Genomic DNA, 17585 nt, shown 5'->3' on the forward strand with positions numbered 1-17585 from the left:
TTTTCCCGGTGTCTCATCCCAGACTGACTCTGGAGATGCCCCCGTGAAACCAGACCCTGAATTTGCCATGCTGAGACTCTCCTGAACCTTTTGCATGTCAGAGGATGGGCAGGGAAGCAGGACATGGTGCCTAATAGATGGCCCAGAAAGACATCCATGCTGCAGATAACCCACCAGCTCAGCAACGCAGCACGGAAACTATGAGGGAAACCCCTAATATCTCCAGGGCTGGGTGAGGAATTATTTTTGGAAATGCTGTGGTTAAAAACCCCAGGATGGGTTTTAACAGCCTGTGTTTAGCTGGAGCCGGGGTACACCAGACGGTGGGTTAGGGCTGCCGGGCCTCGGGCAGTGAGGACAGGAGACTACATGTGCGTACGCACACACGTGTGCATGTAAGTGTGTTGCCAGAGCCATAGGTTCATCCTAGAGGCTGCCAAAGAGTTTCACAGCTGTGTCTGGAGCCACGAGGGGATGGAGCCAGGGAAATTCACTTTGCGATTCCGCTCAGGCCGGCGGTTCCCGGCTCGCAGGCTGTGAATGCCGTGGTCCCACCAAAGAGCCCATTATGTCCCCGGCTTTTCTCAAGGCTGCTTGGCACAAAGCAGCTTCCCCTCCCCCCTGCCTGCTTCCAAAAGCTCTGTCTGAAAGGGTTTCCCAGGCACTTAACGCTGGCTTTGCCGGGCTGAGCCCCTCTGGGCCACCTGGCGCTGCAAGGCCCTTGGCAGCGAGAGGAGAGAAAGAGGCTGCAATGGTCTGAGCTAGCTGCAATGGTCCCTGCCCTGCCAGTCTCCCCAGGCAGCCTTGGGCATGTCACTTCATGAGCCTCTGCCTCTCCGGTGACTCCCAGATGCCTCCTGCCAGCCTGGCTCTTCCTCCACCCTCATTCAGCTGAGGTTGACCGGCAGGGTGTGGACCCAACGCACTCTCTGGATCTTACTCTGAAGTTTTCCTCAATCCCAAAGCCCTTTGGGGTTGTGATATCCTGAAGCTGGAAGCAGGCTCCAGGGTTGAAGCCTTAGCACGGATGCAGGATGTACGCGTTCCTACGTCAGGCCAGCCAGGCATCCTTCCAGCCCACATGTTCGTGGATGGAGCAGTCTTCCACAAACCTCTTCAGATCCATCCCTACATTGTCCTGAGTGTCCACAAGTGAATCCCATGCTGCAGCCCACGGCAGCTCCCTACTGTTCCCTGAATGCCTATGACGAATCATCCTGATCCCATGAGGGCTGCGAGCTGCCCATCCAAGCCATCTCCACCCAGATGGCTCTTTCCCAGACCTCGGGAGTTAGCAGCAGGTCTCCCCTGCCAGCTTTCCAGCCCCCTGTGGATGTTGCGGACGGCCAGGCAGCCTTTGTCGCTCTCTCTGGATCATTGCAATTCAAAATCACTTCTCTGGAGGGAATCAGAACAAAGCCTTCCAGCCCCAGCCTGCGGCTGGGACTCAGCACCCAGCTGGATGAGCGCAGCCGCTCGAGGCAGACTCCTCGGGAAGCCTGTGAAAGCAGACAGCTTTTGTTGCCCAACTCCTTTTTCTGTTCCCAAGGTGCCACGGTGGCTTGAGTGATGGCTCTCCAGACAGCAAGCGCCAGAGGAAGGAGAGAAGAAAAGGAGCCATAAAAAAACCCACTGTTTCCCAAGAGGGTGTTTTTTCACCTCCTAACTCCTACCTGCGCTATCCCCTCTCCGGGGCATTGAGGGCTCTCGTGCCTCCAGACCCGTCAGCAGCAACTGTGACATGCCAAGAGGCATCATTCACTGCATTTTTAATGGTGCATCTCAAGATAATTCAAATCACCTCAAATCACCAGCTTCTGGAGCCCAGTGAGGATCTAGATGTTGTCTCAACATTTCTAGCCCTCTTTGTCATGGAAACTGTGGAAATGGATCCCCCTGGCTCCATCCTCAAAGCAAAGAGTCCCAAATGCAGGGTCTTATTTTGGGGGGGGTTCTTTAACCCTCCCATCACAGTGGGCAGCCGGGTGCTCTGCCCCTTGCAGTATCAGGGGCTGACAAAATGCAAAGACCCCGAAGACCCTACAAATCAGCAGAGCTGGAAACTAGACCACCACCAATGCACCTTCCTGCAATGGGATGGATGTGGCCGAGGTAATGAAAAAAGCAACAGGAACAGGAAAGGAAAAGAGAGAGAGAAAAAAAACTGGATAGGAGGGGTAGGTACAGAAACTGATACACAGTCAGACAGACACAGTCAGATGGATAGACAGGGGGAGGAGCCATCCCAAATGGGTCACCAAAATTCAGCAGGGAGCAGGGGCCAGATGAGCATGCTGGGTCTCCCAGCTTCAGCTCCATGCCCGTCGCTCCCATCTTGGAGGTGGGATAACATCAGCCTGTAGATTGAGCAGGGGCCTGTGCCCCCCCAGGGGGCGATGCCCGAAGCCACAACCATGCTGGGCCCCAATGGCAATGCCCCGCTGGCAGGAAGCTGGGGTCATCCCAGCCCCCTCCAGTCTGCTTGTCAGAGAAGAACCTGCTCCAAGCCTCCTTCCAAGCCTCCCCGGCCACGTGAGGCTTTAGTCATCCGGGATCACAAGGTGCCCTGTCGGCCCCGCAGGAAACGAAGGGAAGGAGACAGAGCAGTGGCTTTCCAGGGCTGCTCAGCTGCAGAATGAGTCAGCAGCCGCGCATCCACGGGCCTGGCGCCACGCCAGCGGGCAACGGAAGCAAGGGAGAGAGAAGGAGCCTTTGATGAGCCTGCAGAGACCGGCAGGCACGTGTCTGTCAGTGCACACCTGCACACACACACATGCACTGGGCTTGGGCTCTGCCGGCACACCTGCTCCCCGCACACAGCTTCATACGTGTGTGCAGCTCCCCCCACCCGCCTGCTTGGATGCCACGTGGCTGCACACACCTGCAGGCCCCTGCATGCATGGTCAGGAGTAAGGTCATGTGTGCACACATGCACCAACGTGTGCATACATGTGGGTCCAAAGCACACTTATGTATACATGCATGTGCTTTGGGCACACATGTGCAGGCACAAACTCCTCGCATGCACATGCTAGAAGCTAGCTCCTGCAAGCATGCGCATGTCCAGGTCCCTCTACCCGCATAGAGCTGCATCTATGCACACTCCTATACCCACAGACTTGTCCACCAGTGCATAGATGCATGTACACACATGCCCCACAAAATACTTGCATGTATCCACCCTGCCTCCCTCCCCCACAACACCCCTTTAGCATGTGCTATCAATGGAAACCTCCCTCATCCCACATCTAATCCACATGGACCATCCAGTGATGAGCTTTATCCAAAGGCTTTTGACCTCTTCCAGGCCGTTCAACAAAGCATGGCCAAAATCAACACCCTTTAGCTGGAAGGATTGATTGCAAAGACAAGGCCTTTCCCAATGGGATATCAGGCCATTTTTCCACCTGCTTTACCCAGGAGTTGATGGGAGCACCCTAGATATAAGCACAGGAATCCTATACCAGCTGGGAAGCATGCACAATGCCGGCTGAGCAATGGGTGAATACCAGGTCCGTTGCAGGGAGGATTCCCAGATTCCCTTCCTACAGCTCAGCCCCTGATCATTAAGCAAAGCAGCGGGAATGGGGTGCAGGGGCACACAGCCCTATCTTTAAGGGGAAGGGAGCTGGAGGGGGACAGTGCCCAGGAGCTGCCTTGGCAATGAAAATAACTTGGTAGAGTGGAAAAGGGAAGGGGGTGGGCTTTGCTGCGAGTCAGAGCAACTTAGGGCTGGGGGAGTAGAAAGGGGCTCTCTGGGACAAGGCAGCTGAAGGCGGCGTGGAGGGGACCTAAGTGGCAGCCCCAGCCTGCCCTGATTCTTCCTTCCTCCGCAACAGAGCATAGATCTTCCATCCCTTGTAATTGCATTCATTAGCCAGCCCCTCTGGGTGGGATGAATCTGCTCTGGCTGGGGTCTGGGAGAGTGGGAAAGCGGGAGTGTAGCTCCCAGGGCTGGTATTTCAGGCTGGAAGCTCAGAAGATGGGGAAGGGGGTGAACTGGATGAACCACCACAGGAGACAAGTTGGGGAAGGGATAAGATACTGCATCTGCTCAGCACAGGGGGAGTTTGCATTCAGATATTCACCTCGGGAGTCTGTGGGGGAAGGTAGTAAACAGAGCTCAGGAGAGACCAGCCATCGAGGCTGGTGCTAAGTGCTGTACAGGCAACCCAGCCAGAGCCAGCCCCTGCTCCCAAAGGGGCCAGAGTGGAGGGGAGGGGAAACTGAGGCAGGAAGCTTGGAAGAGCCTGGCCCACAGTCAACCAGCAGAGCTGGGCAGCAGAGGCGGAGGCTGGGTAGAGGACACCTGTTTCTGGAGCTGTGCAAGGCTCCACCTGCTCCCCTTGCCCCAGCTGTAACGTAGAGCAGCCTTGGTGCTGGCAAACTGGGCACAGGTACGCCCCTGCTCCATGATGAGCCACTGCCACATGGCTCTGCTGTCCTGAGCACGGGGCTGGGTGCACAGGACACGTGGGGCGTGTTCTCATGGCGGCACACCTGCACACACCCCTGCCCTCGGTGTGCCAGGGATGGCAGGAGTCAGCAGCTCCAGGCATGGCCAGTACCCACCTGTAGAGGGTGGGGGGAAGGAAAGGAGCAGTGATGGGTTTGGAGGGGTGGGGGTTGCAGTCAAAGGCACCAGTGGGGGTGACACACGTGCACACAGACATACCCCAACTGAATTAAAGAGAAGCAAAAGGAGAAAGCTACTGGAGCCCCTGGGATATTTAACCAGGTGGAAGATAATTACCCAGCTTGGAATCCAGCCAGGACAGAAGGACCCAGCCGTAGAGATCCATTAATGAGATCTCTTGCAGTGTGCATGCAGACGCGCACGCACGCACATGCACGCACGCACTGGCCCTCCAGCAGTCCTGCCCCTGCAGAGTGTAGGGGGGACTCGGCATCATTCCAGCCCCATAGGCAAGGCCTGCCAGACAAGGGCTGCGGGTCCCAGCCCCAACACCCCTGAAGTGCCACAAGGCAGCAGGCCCCACCTTTGACTTGGCGGAGGGGGAAACTGAGGCACGCAGCACGGGTGACTCACAGATAAGGAGCAGAGGCTGGGAGAGATCCCTGGCATCCAGCCTCCAGACAGCCTCCTTTCTAACCACTAGGCTATATTACTCTCCTACAGCTGCACATAAAAGACAGCCTCAACAACTAGACAACCTGCTCTAACCACTAGGAAACACCCCCTAGGAATGGAGCCCAGGCATCCTGATCCGCTCTAACCGTGCTCCCCAGCAATGAACCCAGGAGTCCTGAGGTCTGGGCAGCAATACCTCCTAGTCATGACAAATCCAGGCATCGTGCTGGAGAAGGAGGGACCAGCCCTCAGAACAGGACTGGGCAGGCTGGCAAAGACCCCAGGGGTCTCGCACCCCCCGTTCCTCCCTGCGAGGCCCCTAGGGTTGTCTACTAAGCCCCAGAGCAAAAAGCCAGGGCCCGATCCTGCCTTGCAGACAGGAACCCTTGCCCTCCAGGAGACAGAGGTGCTCAGCTTGGGGGCTGGCAGCCATAAACCTGGGAAGGGAGCATGGGGGGGATTTCTTTCTACCATGCTGTCTGGGATGAAAGGGGATGAGCAATACTGGAGGAGGGATGGGTTGCACCAAAGCAGGGAGAGAAAATGCATCCCCCAAGGCAGGCATTAGGCTTCATACATGACCAGGAGCAGCCCAGAGGCCACGAGGATGGGCACAGGGAGAACAAAACGGGACCTGAGCCCCAAAGGCCAGCACCACCGGGCAGTGAGCGAAGGTTTGATCCAAACCCAGCAGCTCATACATCCCTCAACCATGTTCTTGGCCTGCACATAGGAGCTCTCGGGCTGTGTGATCTAGCAGTTCACTGCCACCTCCCCCTGCCAGTGCCTCAGTTTCCCCTCCTGCCTATTGACATGGACTGCAAGCTCCACAGGCCTGATCTTGGCATGCCAGACCTGGGGCTCTGAGCCTGGCTGGGATGGCTCTAAGTTGGCTGCATTAGCAGAAAGCCACTGGCTACAGCTGGTCAGAGATAGGAGTCTCTGAAGCGCCGCCCTCAATTCGCTAAATATGCAAAATAAATGCCTTGTTAAGGAACTTTGTGCTCTCCTGCAGCTCGGAGGCAGCCTGACAGGGCAGGGCCCAGTTCAGACATGCTCTCATCCATTCCAGCAGGATGACAGTTCTGCCTGCAGATGCCACAGGGGCAATACTGTCCTGGGGTCAGTGGGGTATGGGATGGCAACTGGGGGTCTTTGCTGGGGATGATGACAAAGGCCTGGGAAATCCCAAGCCAGATGCAGTCACCCTTCTGCTCCAATGGAAGACAGACAGAGTTTTGCAAACCTGTGGCTTGGAGTGAGCCCTTGATGTATGGAGCTCCTAAGACACAAAAGGCAGCAGGGTTGATCCTCAGGCTGGGAGGGATCTTTGCAATTGCCCCCTCTGACCCTCCCATGTCACCCAGGCCTGAGAACCAGGTGCAGCAAAGGCTGCGTGGAGCCCAGCAGGGAAGGGCTGAGCCGGCCAGGCCTGGATTGTTCCCCGCAGTGCATCAGGACATGCAATCACCTTTCACAAATGGGGGTCTAGCTGCACCCCATCCCTCCTCCGGGAGCACTATCCCTTGTCACACAGCACAGAGGACATGGAACCAGATCCACACCCCTGCCCCATCAGATGCAACAAGTCCAGAGCTCAACCAGGACCTGAACCCAGGTCCCCCAGCTCCCAACCCAATGCCCCTGTCCTCCCTGCACAAAAGCAGCCATCGCCTCTAGTATTCAGTGTTCCTCTATGTCCTGGGGAGCTGAGCAGGAAGACCTCTGGATGAAGAAGCCAAGGAGATTGGATCCAGCATGCCCAGAGCAGCAGCAGGCTGCTAGATCCAGCTCCCAGTGCTGCTAGGATCCATCTCCCAGTGCCGCTCCCAGCCTGTCCCTGCTCAGAGAGGCACACACAGCAAGCATCCTCCCCAGCCCTGCTCAGCCAGAACTGCTGCCCGGTGCGCAATTCTCCCACACGCGCAACTTTAACCATGTTTCCCTCATCGCTAGAGCTGCAGATTTGAAGTAGATGTAGGGGGAAGGTTGGATTTGTAGCACAAAGCTTATCTATTAAAAATAAGAATAACAAAACTTGCACACACCGAAAAAATCATCTGATGCAGAGAGAGAGAGAAAAAAACCCTTAAAACCCCAAGCCAAGGACAAACCTCTCCAGCAAGTGACCCAACCAGAGTGACAAGCCCAGAGCTGAATATTGCAGGTCAAATATCTCCTCTGTGGTGTATCAGGTTCATCTCACTCACACAAAAGATAAATCTACCATCCAGACCCTTTCAGACTCCCTGCTGCGTCTCTTCGCTTACCTTCTGGCATTCAAGATCAAGAGCAAGGGAGGTCAAACAAAAAATCTCTTTGTACTTAAAAAAAAAAGAGCCCCCCAGAGCCAGCCGCACAGACCCTGGCTAGCACCCACTCCCATCAGTAGCCCCAGTGAGTCTTACTGGAGTGAGTGCTGGTCCTCAAGGGCTGGATAGGACCTGCCACTGAGCTCACAAGCAACCAGGAGGCATCACCCATCCCAACCTGGCTCTAAAGTGTCACTGGTTTCCAAAGTCTCCCTTAGATGGAAGAAAAAAAATAGCCCAAAGTCATTCACCAACCTCTTCAGGATGCTGGGAGCAGACTTGCAGAGCAGTGGAGGACCAGGCGTGTGTGTGCTGAGCTGAGAAAGGCAGAGAGAGAAAGAACTTTTCCTCTGGAGCTGAGCTGGTGCTTGCAGGGGGGGCAATGCAGAGATGAACTGCAGTTATTTCAGAAGGGAGCACAGATAAAATATACAGTCAGGAGCTGCCGGGCAGGACAGAGCTACTGGATGCACACACACATATCCTCCCCCGCTCCAGCCTTTTATATTTTCCCTCCCACTCCCCCCACCCTTCTGCAAAAAATCTATAGTGCCAAGGAAATGCACTGTATTTCTAATTCAGTGCTGCACTGGCTGCGTTCCCTCCTCCCTCCTCCTTCCCTGCCACTGGCAGAACCATCCCGAGAAGAGATGCGAGAGGAGAAAACCAAAGCAGGGCAGATTTTCAATCCAATGCAGCAAAACTTGCTGATGCCTCCGAGTTGCAAATCCAAAGTGCAGTGCCCTGGCTTGGGAGAAATGCGGCTTTTCTGAGGTCCTGGCCACTCTCTTGCACAGTTTCAGATGCACACACACACCCACCCAGGTACCTGCCCTAGCTCTGGGTGCAGAAGTGAATCAATACCTGTCATGGATCAATACAGAGCACAAGTGATTCCCCCCGTCCCCTCCCCGGTCTTCTTTCAGGGTGGCCAGTTGGCCCCTGGATTGAGTTATATGCAGCACTTGGCAGCCTTGAAGGAACGGTGTGGGGGGGCTGTTGGCAGGAGGCTGGGGGTAGCCAGGGTGGCTTTGTCATGCAAATCCCCCCCAGCTCTTTGTGTGCATGGGGGGCTGGGGTGGGCATGGATCAATGGTTCTGCAGTCCTTTACGACAGAGTTAAAAAAAAAAGCAATGCTGGAAGGTGGAGGAAATATCCCTGATTTTATTTCAGAATCTGCAACTTTGGAGCTTTATTTCCTGCTTATTAAAACCACGAGGTGTGGCTCAAATGTGACAGCAGGCAGCATCCAGTCCACATCACCTTAGTACTGGCAGGTGCCTTCCCCTCTCCCCTCAACCCATGGAAGTCCCTTCCCCCCCCGCCCATCCTGCTTGGAACCCTTCCAGCCTCAGTGTACTCAGCTGAGAAATGGGGCTGGGGAAAGCCCATGACAATGATGGCGATGGCTTCATAAAGGCACAGGGTTTGTTAGGGCTGTTTTTAGCTACATTGGGGTCCGCAAGGCTGTCCCTGTCAGCAGGCTGATGGGACCTCATTTGGCAACGAGTGGAGGGGAGGGGGGCAGAAAAACAGAAATCAAGAGTTGGTCCCCTGCAATAGACACGTTCTCCAGAGTTAATCGGCTCCCAGCAACCCCAGCTCAGTGCTCCGGGGGCAATAGATCCAGCTTTGGGGCTTGCTGCGCCAAACCCTTTCAAGGCTCAGATCCTCCCTGTGCTACTTGGACATTAAAACGCAAGAGGGGAGCTTTTGCTGCTCTTAGACTGAGCCTCTCCTGCCCACAGTGTTCTGCTGCACGCCAACTGGCTGCAGCCTTCCACCCCAGAGCTGGCTGCGTTTCAGCCGCGGTAAAGCCCAATCCTATGATGGAAAAGGCCAAGGCATCTCCTGCTATAATGAGGGTAGCACTGAGAAGGCTCACAACGTCCATGTGCCAGGGGCTTTAGAGACACCCAGCAGCAAACCAACCCTGCTCCCATAGGGCTTATAGCCAGAAGAGAAAAAGAAAGGACTTGCCCAAAACTAGTACAAGAGCTAGGAATTTGTGCTCTAACCACTGTACCACACTGCAGTGCTGTCGAGCAACTCTCAGGCCCTACTCCACCTACACTGTAGAGCCATGGGTGTGACCCCCTTCTCCAAGCAAGGGGTCTCGAATGCCTGTTCAAAGTCATTATGTTCCACCCCAGAGGTGGTTGCACAGTGCCACCCTGCAGCTTCCTGTTAAAGCCACAGGGCTGTAGGGAGGAGGGTTTCCTCTCTTCCCATTTTGATGCCATGTCTACAGCCTGCCAGGCATTTTGCAGGACAACACCTGCCTGCAAAAGCTTGCAGGATGCCCCACTACACAGGAGAGAGCATTGCTAGCAGCAGCCTCTGTCACTTTGGCAGAGGCTCCCGAGATGCAAAACCCAGGGGTTTTAAAAAGGTCCAGAAACAGAGCAGGATGAAGACACAGGAGAATTGCTTACAGTCAAAAAAATGCCCATTTGGCAAAACGTGGATGTTTCCTAGGAGCATGCGATTTTTGTGGAAGAGGCCCCGTTTCGAAGCAATGAGATCACGGTGGCTCTCAGACTGCAATCCTTTGCCTTTTATTTGTTCTCTGGAAACACTGGGTGGCAAAGGTCGGATAGCTCAGGGCAATTTCCCTCTGTGGAAGCATCCAAGATTTGGACTTTTTGGCCCCCAAAGCCCCACTTTCCAGTGCTCTGTTGGATATTCCAGTCTTCAATGAGGGTAGCACTGAAAAAACCCACCCAGGCCCAAGACCCTCATGTGCTGGGGGCTTGATCCTCCACTAAGAGAAGCCAGGGTGTAAGATGCAGGGATTCAGCCAGCATCCTGGCAACCGGTCCCCATGATACCAGCCATCCTGACCCCTGCCAGCAAGTGCTCAGCTCAGGCTCTGAAAAGGACCGGGGGGTGGGGGGGGTGTTATATCTATCATGCCCCATGCATCATAGCAACCATGCACTTTCTGGTAGGCCAATGTGCCATGTGCTGCTCTTTGCCAATGGGAAACTGCCAGCTCCTTTCCTTCAGAGCAAGCCACCTCCTTCTGCTCCTCAGACAGCCCCCCCAAATGCTCATTCAGGGTTCAGGGGTACCAGGTGCAAGATCCCAGCTGATCCAGGCCACTTTTAGCCTTGTCTAATTCTGCTACTGCTCAGCCTCGAGGTAGTAGTGACTCAATTTTTTCCTACAGCTGCTGAAATAGATAGGCGTCTAGTCGAGCCTGGAGGACTTCCCAGGCTAGCAGCAAAGCCTCCACTGGCAGCTTTTCCCAGCCCAAACCTCCTAACGGACTTAGAAAGGTTTTTTTTCCCCTAGAACCGAAGCACTGGGCTGTGTGGTCATCAAGCAGCTGCAGCATGCAGGACTTCAAGGGTTTCCACAGCATCAAGTACTCCAAAGGGATAGATGCACAGAGTTGTTTCAGCCAGCACCAAGATGCAGCTACTTCTGTGGAGGAACACTGCAGCTTTTAACAGCCCAAAGCAACAGTGCTGAGAGGTGGCCCTCCTGGCTCCGAAATGCAGCCAGCTCTGGGGTGTAGCAGCTGCCCTACAGGAGATGAGCATATTCAGTTGATATTGCTGGCAGGGGAATCAGCCAAAGGATCCTTCTACCCTGCTCCAAACCCAGCCATGCAACTAGGCAGTGGCTTGGGGCTGCACTGGCTGCCAGGCCAGAAGGAAATATCTCCTTTCCCTGAAGATTTCACCCCACATGTCACAATGGCCCATTCATTCCTCCCTGATCCTCTGCCACTGCCTGAATCAGCAACAACCTGGAGGTCTCTCCTCCCAGCCTCAACTGGCTCATGAGATCACATCCTGAGCTGGTACATTTGTGGCCGAGGGCTCGCAAGCTGCGTGCTCAGCAAGGGATGCTGCACCCTAATTAGAAACAAATGTTCCCTGCTTGGCCAGTGCATCATTCCAGGACTCCATGATTTTGGCTTCTTGGCCTCTGCAAAGGCAATGGAAAGGGGTAACACCTCTCCCCTCTGCACCCTGCCCCATCCAGGGCTCTCTCAGCAAGCAGTTCTGTACCTGTATTGATCCCACCCCTGGGGCAGGGGGTATTTGCATGGTTTTGCTTGTATCCATAGGGACCAGCTTCAGTTAGAGCAGCCTGGAGGTTGCTCTCGCTGTCACTAGAGGCAGGCCAGGACCCTACACAGCCCCTAGGACTCTGCAGGAAAAAAGAGAGGGCTTCTTAAAAGAAGCCAGGATATCAGGAACAGAACCTAGGACACAGGCCCAGCTACTCCAGACCTCCAAAACAAGGAGATGCACTCTGTCCAGCTCTGGTTAGGTCTGCTAACTGACTAATTTGGCTAAGAACCAGGTACAACACCATCAATGCAGTCCCTCTGCTTCTGGGCAAGAGCTAGAGGTGGGATAGCCAGGTTCACATTGTACCTGGGGTCATGCTGTGCCCACTACGCAACCTGGTGCCATCCTGGCAGGTTGATGGATTGCTTTCAGGCTCACCGGTCTGTGCACCAGAAGGGAGAAACTGAGGCACAAGCCCTATGGATCAGCTCTCCTGCCTTCTTGTGCCCTTTCCTGTCCTGGAACCAAAACTGCAAGGCCCCTGCCCTGCTGTAAACCATGGCCACCCCTATTCACTGCCACATACTCAGAGCTCAGCACCTACACCAGGACCAGCTGCAGGCAACCCAACCCAGACCCAGTGCCAAGGAAGCAGCACAGTTGCCTTGGTCCCAGTAGTGCCCTCGATAGGTCTTGTACAGCTACAGATGTCACCAGGGCTGAAGTCTGCATCCTCTTGGCAAGGGAGATACAGACCAGACTCCCTTCCCCACGCACCAGTGCAAAGCACCAGCAAGTAAGACTAAAGAGCAGCTTACACCCACCAGCGAGCGAGAAACAAGCAGCCAAGATGACTCTGGAGGCACGTGCACGCCAAACACTGACAATGCCAGCACGGTGCCCTCAAGCAGTTCTCAGCTGCCCAACTCCAAGCCAGCTGGGACCCAAGCAACCACCATCTGCCTGTTAAGAGACCCCCATGCCCCTGGCTGGCAGGACGGCTGCTCTCCTGATGCACCCTGCCAGCTCCTCCACTGGTTTTCCTAAAAATCACATCCCACTCCTCGTAGTAACAGGCACCTGTCTGTCTTGCGAGACCATAGCTTTATACTGAGCCTTGTTGAACTTCATCCTTGCTTGAAATTAGTGAAGCTGGAGTGACCCCTCCAGGGCACAACAGCCTGGGCAGTGTGCATGGAGACACGGAGCTGCCCACTGTCACTGTCCCTCTTAACCCTGCTGGTTTAATCCAGAGGAAGGGCAGGAGCCAGCTTGGCTGCAGGAGATGCCTGAGCAAAGGAGACCATCCACTTGTCCATCTATCAGGGCTCTGCCGCTAGCCTCAGAACCAGCATGGGTGTCCTCAAGCTGTTTGGTTGTGCTCCTATGTGAGCCATGTAAAAACATGTCCTGTAATTATGCAGACAGGACTATTAAGATATCAGCTCCTAGATGAGTTTACCCAGCACATTGCTGCTTTAAGCTGGTTTGATTGTCTTTGGCTCAAAAAGTGCCTGCTTTCTGCTGGGACAAAGTCTTTTAATGTGGGATCCTCCATTTCGAGTGCTTATGGAGGACCTCCCATAACTCTAGGGCAATGCCTTTTATCTGTGGGGCAAGCTCAGTGTATAGAGGGCTGTGCACTGCCAGGTCCTGACTCAAAGGCAATCTCTCACGAATGCAGGTGTCAGGGACATCGCTCATCCCCATTTAAGAGTTAAGAGTCAAGTCTGCCCAGAGGCCAAGACAACTGCTGTGTCCGAGACCTGCTGTCTAGACCAACCCCCCTGGCTTAGGGCATATCTCCCCACTCTGTGCCACTCTCCACCCACTCCCCTGTCTCCATTTCAAATAGCTGCCCTTCATCCCCCAGGCTCCCCACTGCAGGGGTGGGAGATGGTGGGTCCCCTGGGCACCACAGATAACACCAAGGTCTGGGGATGGCTACAGCACAGTACAAGGCCCCTGCTGAGTGGTTTGCACAGAGAGGGGATTTTTTTGTTTTGGTAGTCTTGGAAAAATACAGCCCAGCTGAGCTGTAATCAATAGATCAGCATCCAGAGCAAGGCAGGCCAGCCTGAGCACTGCATGCGATACCTGGCCCTGGCAGGGAGGAGGTGACTGGACTCAGGGTTACGTTCTTTGCTGAACGCTTCATAGGGCAAATAGGACCGGCCCCCTCTCACCGGCACTGGTCTGGATGGTGCCCTACTCAGACACAGCAGACCAGGCCCTTCCTCCACTAGCAGACCACCACTGAGGTCAGTTGAGCAGCCACAGTCAGCCCCAAGCCAGGACTGGCCCATTCATTTGCATCACATTAGCACAGCAAGGGACTCAGGGATCTCCATCCTGCTGGGACTTGCACACAGATGAGCGGGAGAAACAAAGGTGGTGGGGGTAGGGGGTGTGAATTGTCCTCCCTGCTCTGGAGCAAGATGGGACCCCAGGCACCAGTTCAGCTCTGCCCCGGGTGTCCTGAGGCAAGTCATCTCACCCACCCAACAGCACAGGCAGCAGAGACTCACCTGAAGCCATGATCTAGCAGCAGGCTGCCTCTAGCTTCACACTGCAGTCAGGAACTCTGGGTAAGGGGCAAGAGCACTGAACTAGGTCTGGGAAGGAAGCAGGGAGCTACCCACAGCTCTGGCTTGCAGAGCCACCTTGAGCCAGTTCCGTGCCTCAGTTTCCCCATCTGTAGAACAGAGTTTAGGTCAGGTGGAAGGGAGATGGTATCATTGCACCCTCCCAACCCACCTCCACCCCAGTCTAGGCTCAGTTTGGGTGAGTCTCCACCCAAAGCATGGTCCCTTCAAGCCCCAGGTCACCTTTTCCAGCTCCTATAGCATCAGCAGGGCCCTCAGCCCTACAAAGAAACCTCCACCCTGGCAGACTGCAGCTACTCCTGGGCCTGCTTTTATCCCCAGCCCAAATGGGGCAGGCACCCTGATTGGGTGGGCTGGTTAACCGTTTCCTTGCCAGCGCCATCATGGAGAGGATGCTCCAGGATGCTCCGTTTAGATGAAGACCAGTGTTCGGACAGGCATCAGGACTAGTGTCTTGGGGTGCACCTGAGCAGATTATGCTCATATCAGTGGGGTACAACACCCTGCCCTCGTCGCTGAAAGTGTCTGAGATCTGCTGACGTAGCCCTAGAGCATCACTGGGTGTTACTCTTCTGTGCCTGGCCCATTGAGGTCCCCAGGGCTCACAGCACAGGCTCCTAGTCACTACGGGTGCTTGTCCATGTGACAGTTTGGTACTATATTGCCCTGCAGCAGCTCACAACACCCAGCCCCAGCTCCCCCCATAGCTGACCTTAGCCAACCAGTCTCTTTGCTCTCTGCCCCCAAATCTCCTCTGCTGTGGTCCTTCCAGCTGCATCCTCCTCTGAGTCCAGCGTGGATCCATCTCTCAGCGCCGCGGCCCCCGGAGACACAGAGATGAATTACCAGCCTCACCTGCCCCCTGAGCTGTTGACCTCACTTAATGATATTTCAATGCAGCGTCCATGAAATAAACCAGAGACCGGGGTGCAGGGACGGGAAGGGGGGAGCCAGGCAGCCAGACAGGATGTCTGGATGGAGATTAGGTGGAAATCCAATCTGCTGGGGAGCTGGCTTCTTGGAAACCGGAGGAGCTTGCTGACAGAGCAGGGGCGCCCTGGGAACCACCTCTCCAGGCAAGACAGCAAAATGGAGAAGCACTTGGTTTATTTAAGAGTAAGAAGCTTCCCCCCAACAAAAAATTGCCTTTATCCCAACAGCCTCAGAAACAAGGAGGCAGGAGCCCATCACACAAGTACTGGCTTCGGACCCTGCAGAGAGGCCAGGTATAACCCTCCATATGTGCCCAGCCCTAGGGACTGGGCACATATGGAGCTCTCCTGCTACTGCCAGCCTGCTGCAGCTCTTAGGGGGTCAAGTCTGTGCAATCCACAGCTGTCAAGAGTCCAAAGGATGCATCAGGATCAGGACCGAGGGTGCGAGGAAGGAGGGAATCAAGCCAATGTGCTTTTGTCCTAAGAAGACTTGAATTCCCCCCCTGCCCCAAATTTTGCTGGGAGATATGGCCCTTCCTCCCAAAGCATTCTGGGAAGCGGTCCAACAGGCCAGATGTCTTGAATGCCTGCAGGGAGGGAGCAGGGCAATGGGAGCGGATGGATGATACTGGCAGGGGGATATTCAGCATCGTGAATCATTTTCAGTGGGACGCTGAAGCAGCAGAGACGCGAGGTTGTAAAGAAGGGTGGAACCAGTGTCTCTATGGCCCGGTTATCAACTTTCTTTTTGCATTTCCAGGACAGCTGCAAAGGCAGCCAGGCAATTCAGTCCAGCCCCAGACTGCCTGCAAAGGCAGAAAGGGTGCACTGTGGGGGGTCAGGGCTCTGGGCCTGCTAGACCTGGAGGCCCCTTCCTTTCTGGTGTTAAATACTGGCTGCAAAGAGTTGGTGACTGTCCAGTGCTGCCGTGAGCATCCCAGCAGAGGGTGCTGCCGCCTTGCTCTTGACAAGCCGTGGTGCAAAGCCGGGACAGGCCAGCTTTCATTGCCAGGTGTAGCAGGTGCAGAAATCCCCCTCCTTGCTCCAGGAGAGTCACCCTCACTGTACACTTGAAGGCCCAGGACACGCGGGTGGGAGCAAAGAGGGCTGTGCTCACATGACTCTATCATGCTGCTTTGAAACCTGTGGCTTGGGAGGGGCAGGGAGGAAAAATCACATCAGAAAGTTTTCTGCATGGATCCAGGCGGTTTCATCAACGCAAAAACTTCCCTGGGAAACACCCCCTGGCAGCCAAAGCGGCAGGGCTCTATCGAACCCCCCCAAAAGCTCAAAAGAAGTGCCATTCCTTGGGTCAGATGGACAGTAGGTCACCTATGGAGACTGGACTGCAGAGTGGCCTGGGCCTGACCAGATTTTTTCCCTGCTCCTTGCTCCCTGGCAGACTCCAGCATTGAAGGTCCAAATGCAGAGGTTGCATTGAAGGTCCAGGCAGTCCTGATGCAGAGGCCATGCCCCTCACTCCCCGCTCCATAGCGACTGATTCCCCTTTCCTTCAACAATGGGTCTGATCTCTGTTTGAATCTGGTTAAGCCAGGGGTGGGTAAAATGCAGCCCGTGGGCCAGATGCAGCCCGCCAAGCCATTCTATCCGACGCGCGAGGCCCCTAAAAAATTTAGAAAAGTAATATTAATCTACCCTGGGCTGTCTGTGACGCAGCCCTTGATGGCTTGCCAAAACTCAGTAAGCTGCCTTCCGCCCAAAATAATGGCCCACCCCTGGGTTAAGCTGTCAGCTTCCACCGCATCGTATGAGGATGATGAGTGCCACAGTTCTGTGGTTTTCTTTCTTCAGGGAGTGAAAATCAAAAGATTTCATAGAGATAGATAGATAGACAGACAGAGATCAAATGACCAACCCACTGAGTGCTAGGTAGAATGACAGACAGATAGATCGATCAATCGATCAAGATCAAATGACCAACTGACCGACAGACAGGCGTAGATAGATAGATAGATAGATAGATAGATAGATAGATGAGTCATGGATATAGATGAGTGTGTCCACAAAACAGATGATGGGGGTAAATAGCTATCTAGCTGGATGGATGGGTGAATTACAGTACAGATGAGTATATGGATGTATGGAGATAGATAGATAGATAGATAGAGATCAACTGACTGACAGACAGGTAGATTGATGGACAGACTTACAGACAGACAGACAGAAGATTAAACAAAGCCTGGACTATTCTGGCCAGCTGCGTGCCCTTCTGGGGTGAAAGCCCAGGCTAATCCCTGACAGTTCTTGCTTGTCAGTTGCCCCAAATCCATTTTGTTTAAACGACACCCCTTCCCCTCCCCCCCCCCCAAAAAAAGGGTTCGAGACTAATGTCACTTCCCATTCATCCACCGCTTAAATGAGGCTGCCGCCAGCAGAGGAAGGAGAGGGGTTTGCATCTGGGGGACTGCTAGGATGGGATGAGCTCACACGAGTGACGGGACGTCTGTTTGTCTGTCTTTCTTTACTGCAGGGCTGGCCGTGCTTCACAACCAAGAGGCATGGCAGGGGCTGGCTGGGAGTGTAGGGCCCTGCCTGCTTTGCTTCCTTGACTGGACCAGGGAGAAGCCAGCACCAAAAGAGCAGCATCCTA

General features: G+C 54.7%; 1 protein-coding gene and 1 long non-coding RNA gene across 5 annotated transcripts in view; one reads left to right on the forward strand and one right to left on the reverse strand.

Moving 5' to 3' along the window:
* Positions 1-7904, reverse strand: part of BCAN (brevican) — a 34553-nt gene extending 26649 nt beyond the window's left edge. For 3 of the 4 annotated variants that reach the window (XM_019555589.1, XM_019555597.1, XM_019555577.1), the window contains exon 1: positions 7501-7627. In XM_019555589.1, the coding sequence (XP_019411134.1) occupies positions 7501-7576 (76 nt within the window). In that variant the 5' untranslated portion in view covers positions 7577-7627. Of the gene's footprint in view, positions 1-7500; positions 7628-7659 lie in introns of those variants that run through there. The other variant, XM_019555580.1, reaches the window with a different exon arrangement.
* A 38-nt stretch (positions 7905-7942) lies between these two features.
* LOC109323659 lies at positions 7943-16244 on the forward strand. The gene is made up of 3 exons (XR_002104712.1): positions 7943-7953; positions 13330-13336; positions 16138-16244. It is a non-coding gene; the product is annotated as an uncharacterized LOC109323659 (long non-coding RNA).
* Positions 16245-17585: the final 1341 nt, after the last annotated feature.

This window comes from Crocodylus porosus, unplaced genomic scaffold (genome assembly GCF_001723895.1).
Source record: "Crocodylus porosus isolate Cpor-Errol unplaced genomic scaffold, CroPor_comp1, whole genome shotgun sequence".
In the NCBI taxonomy this organism is placed as follows: Eukaryota; Metazoa; Chordata; order Crocodylia; family Crocodylidae; genus Crocodylus; species Crocodylus porosus.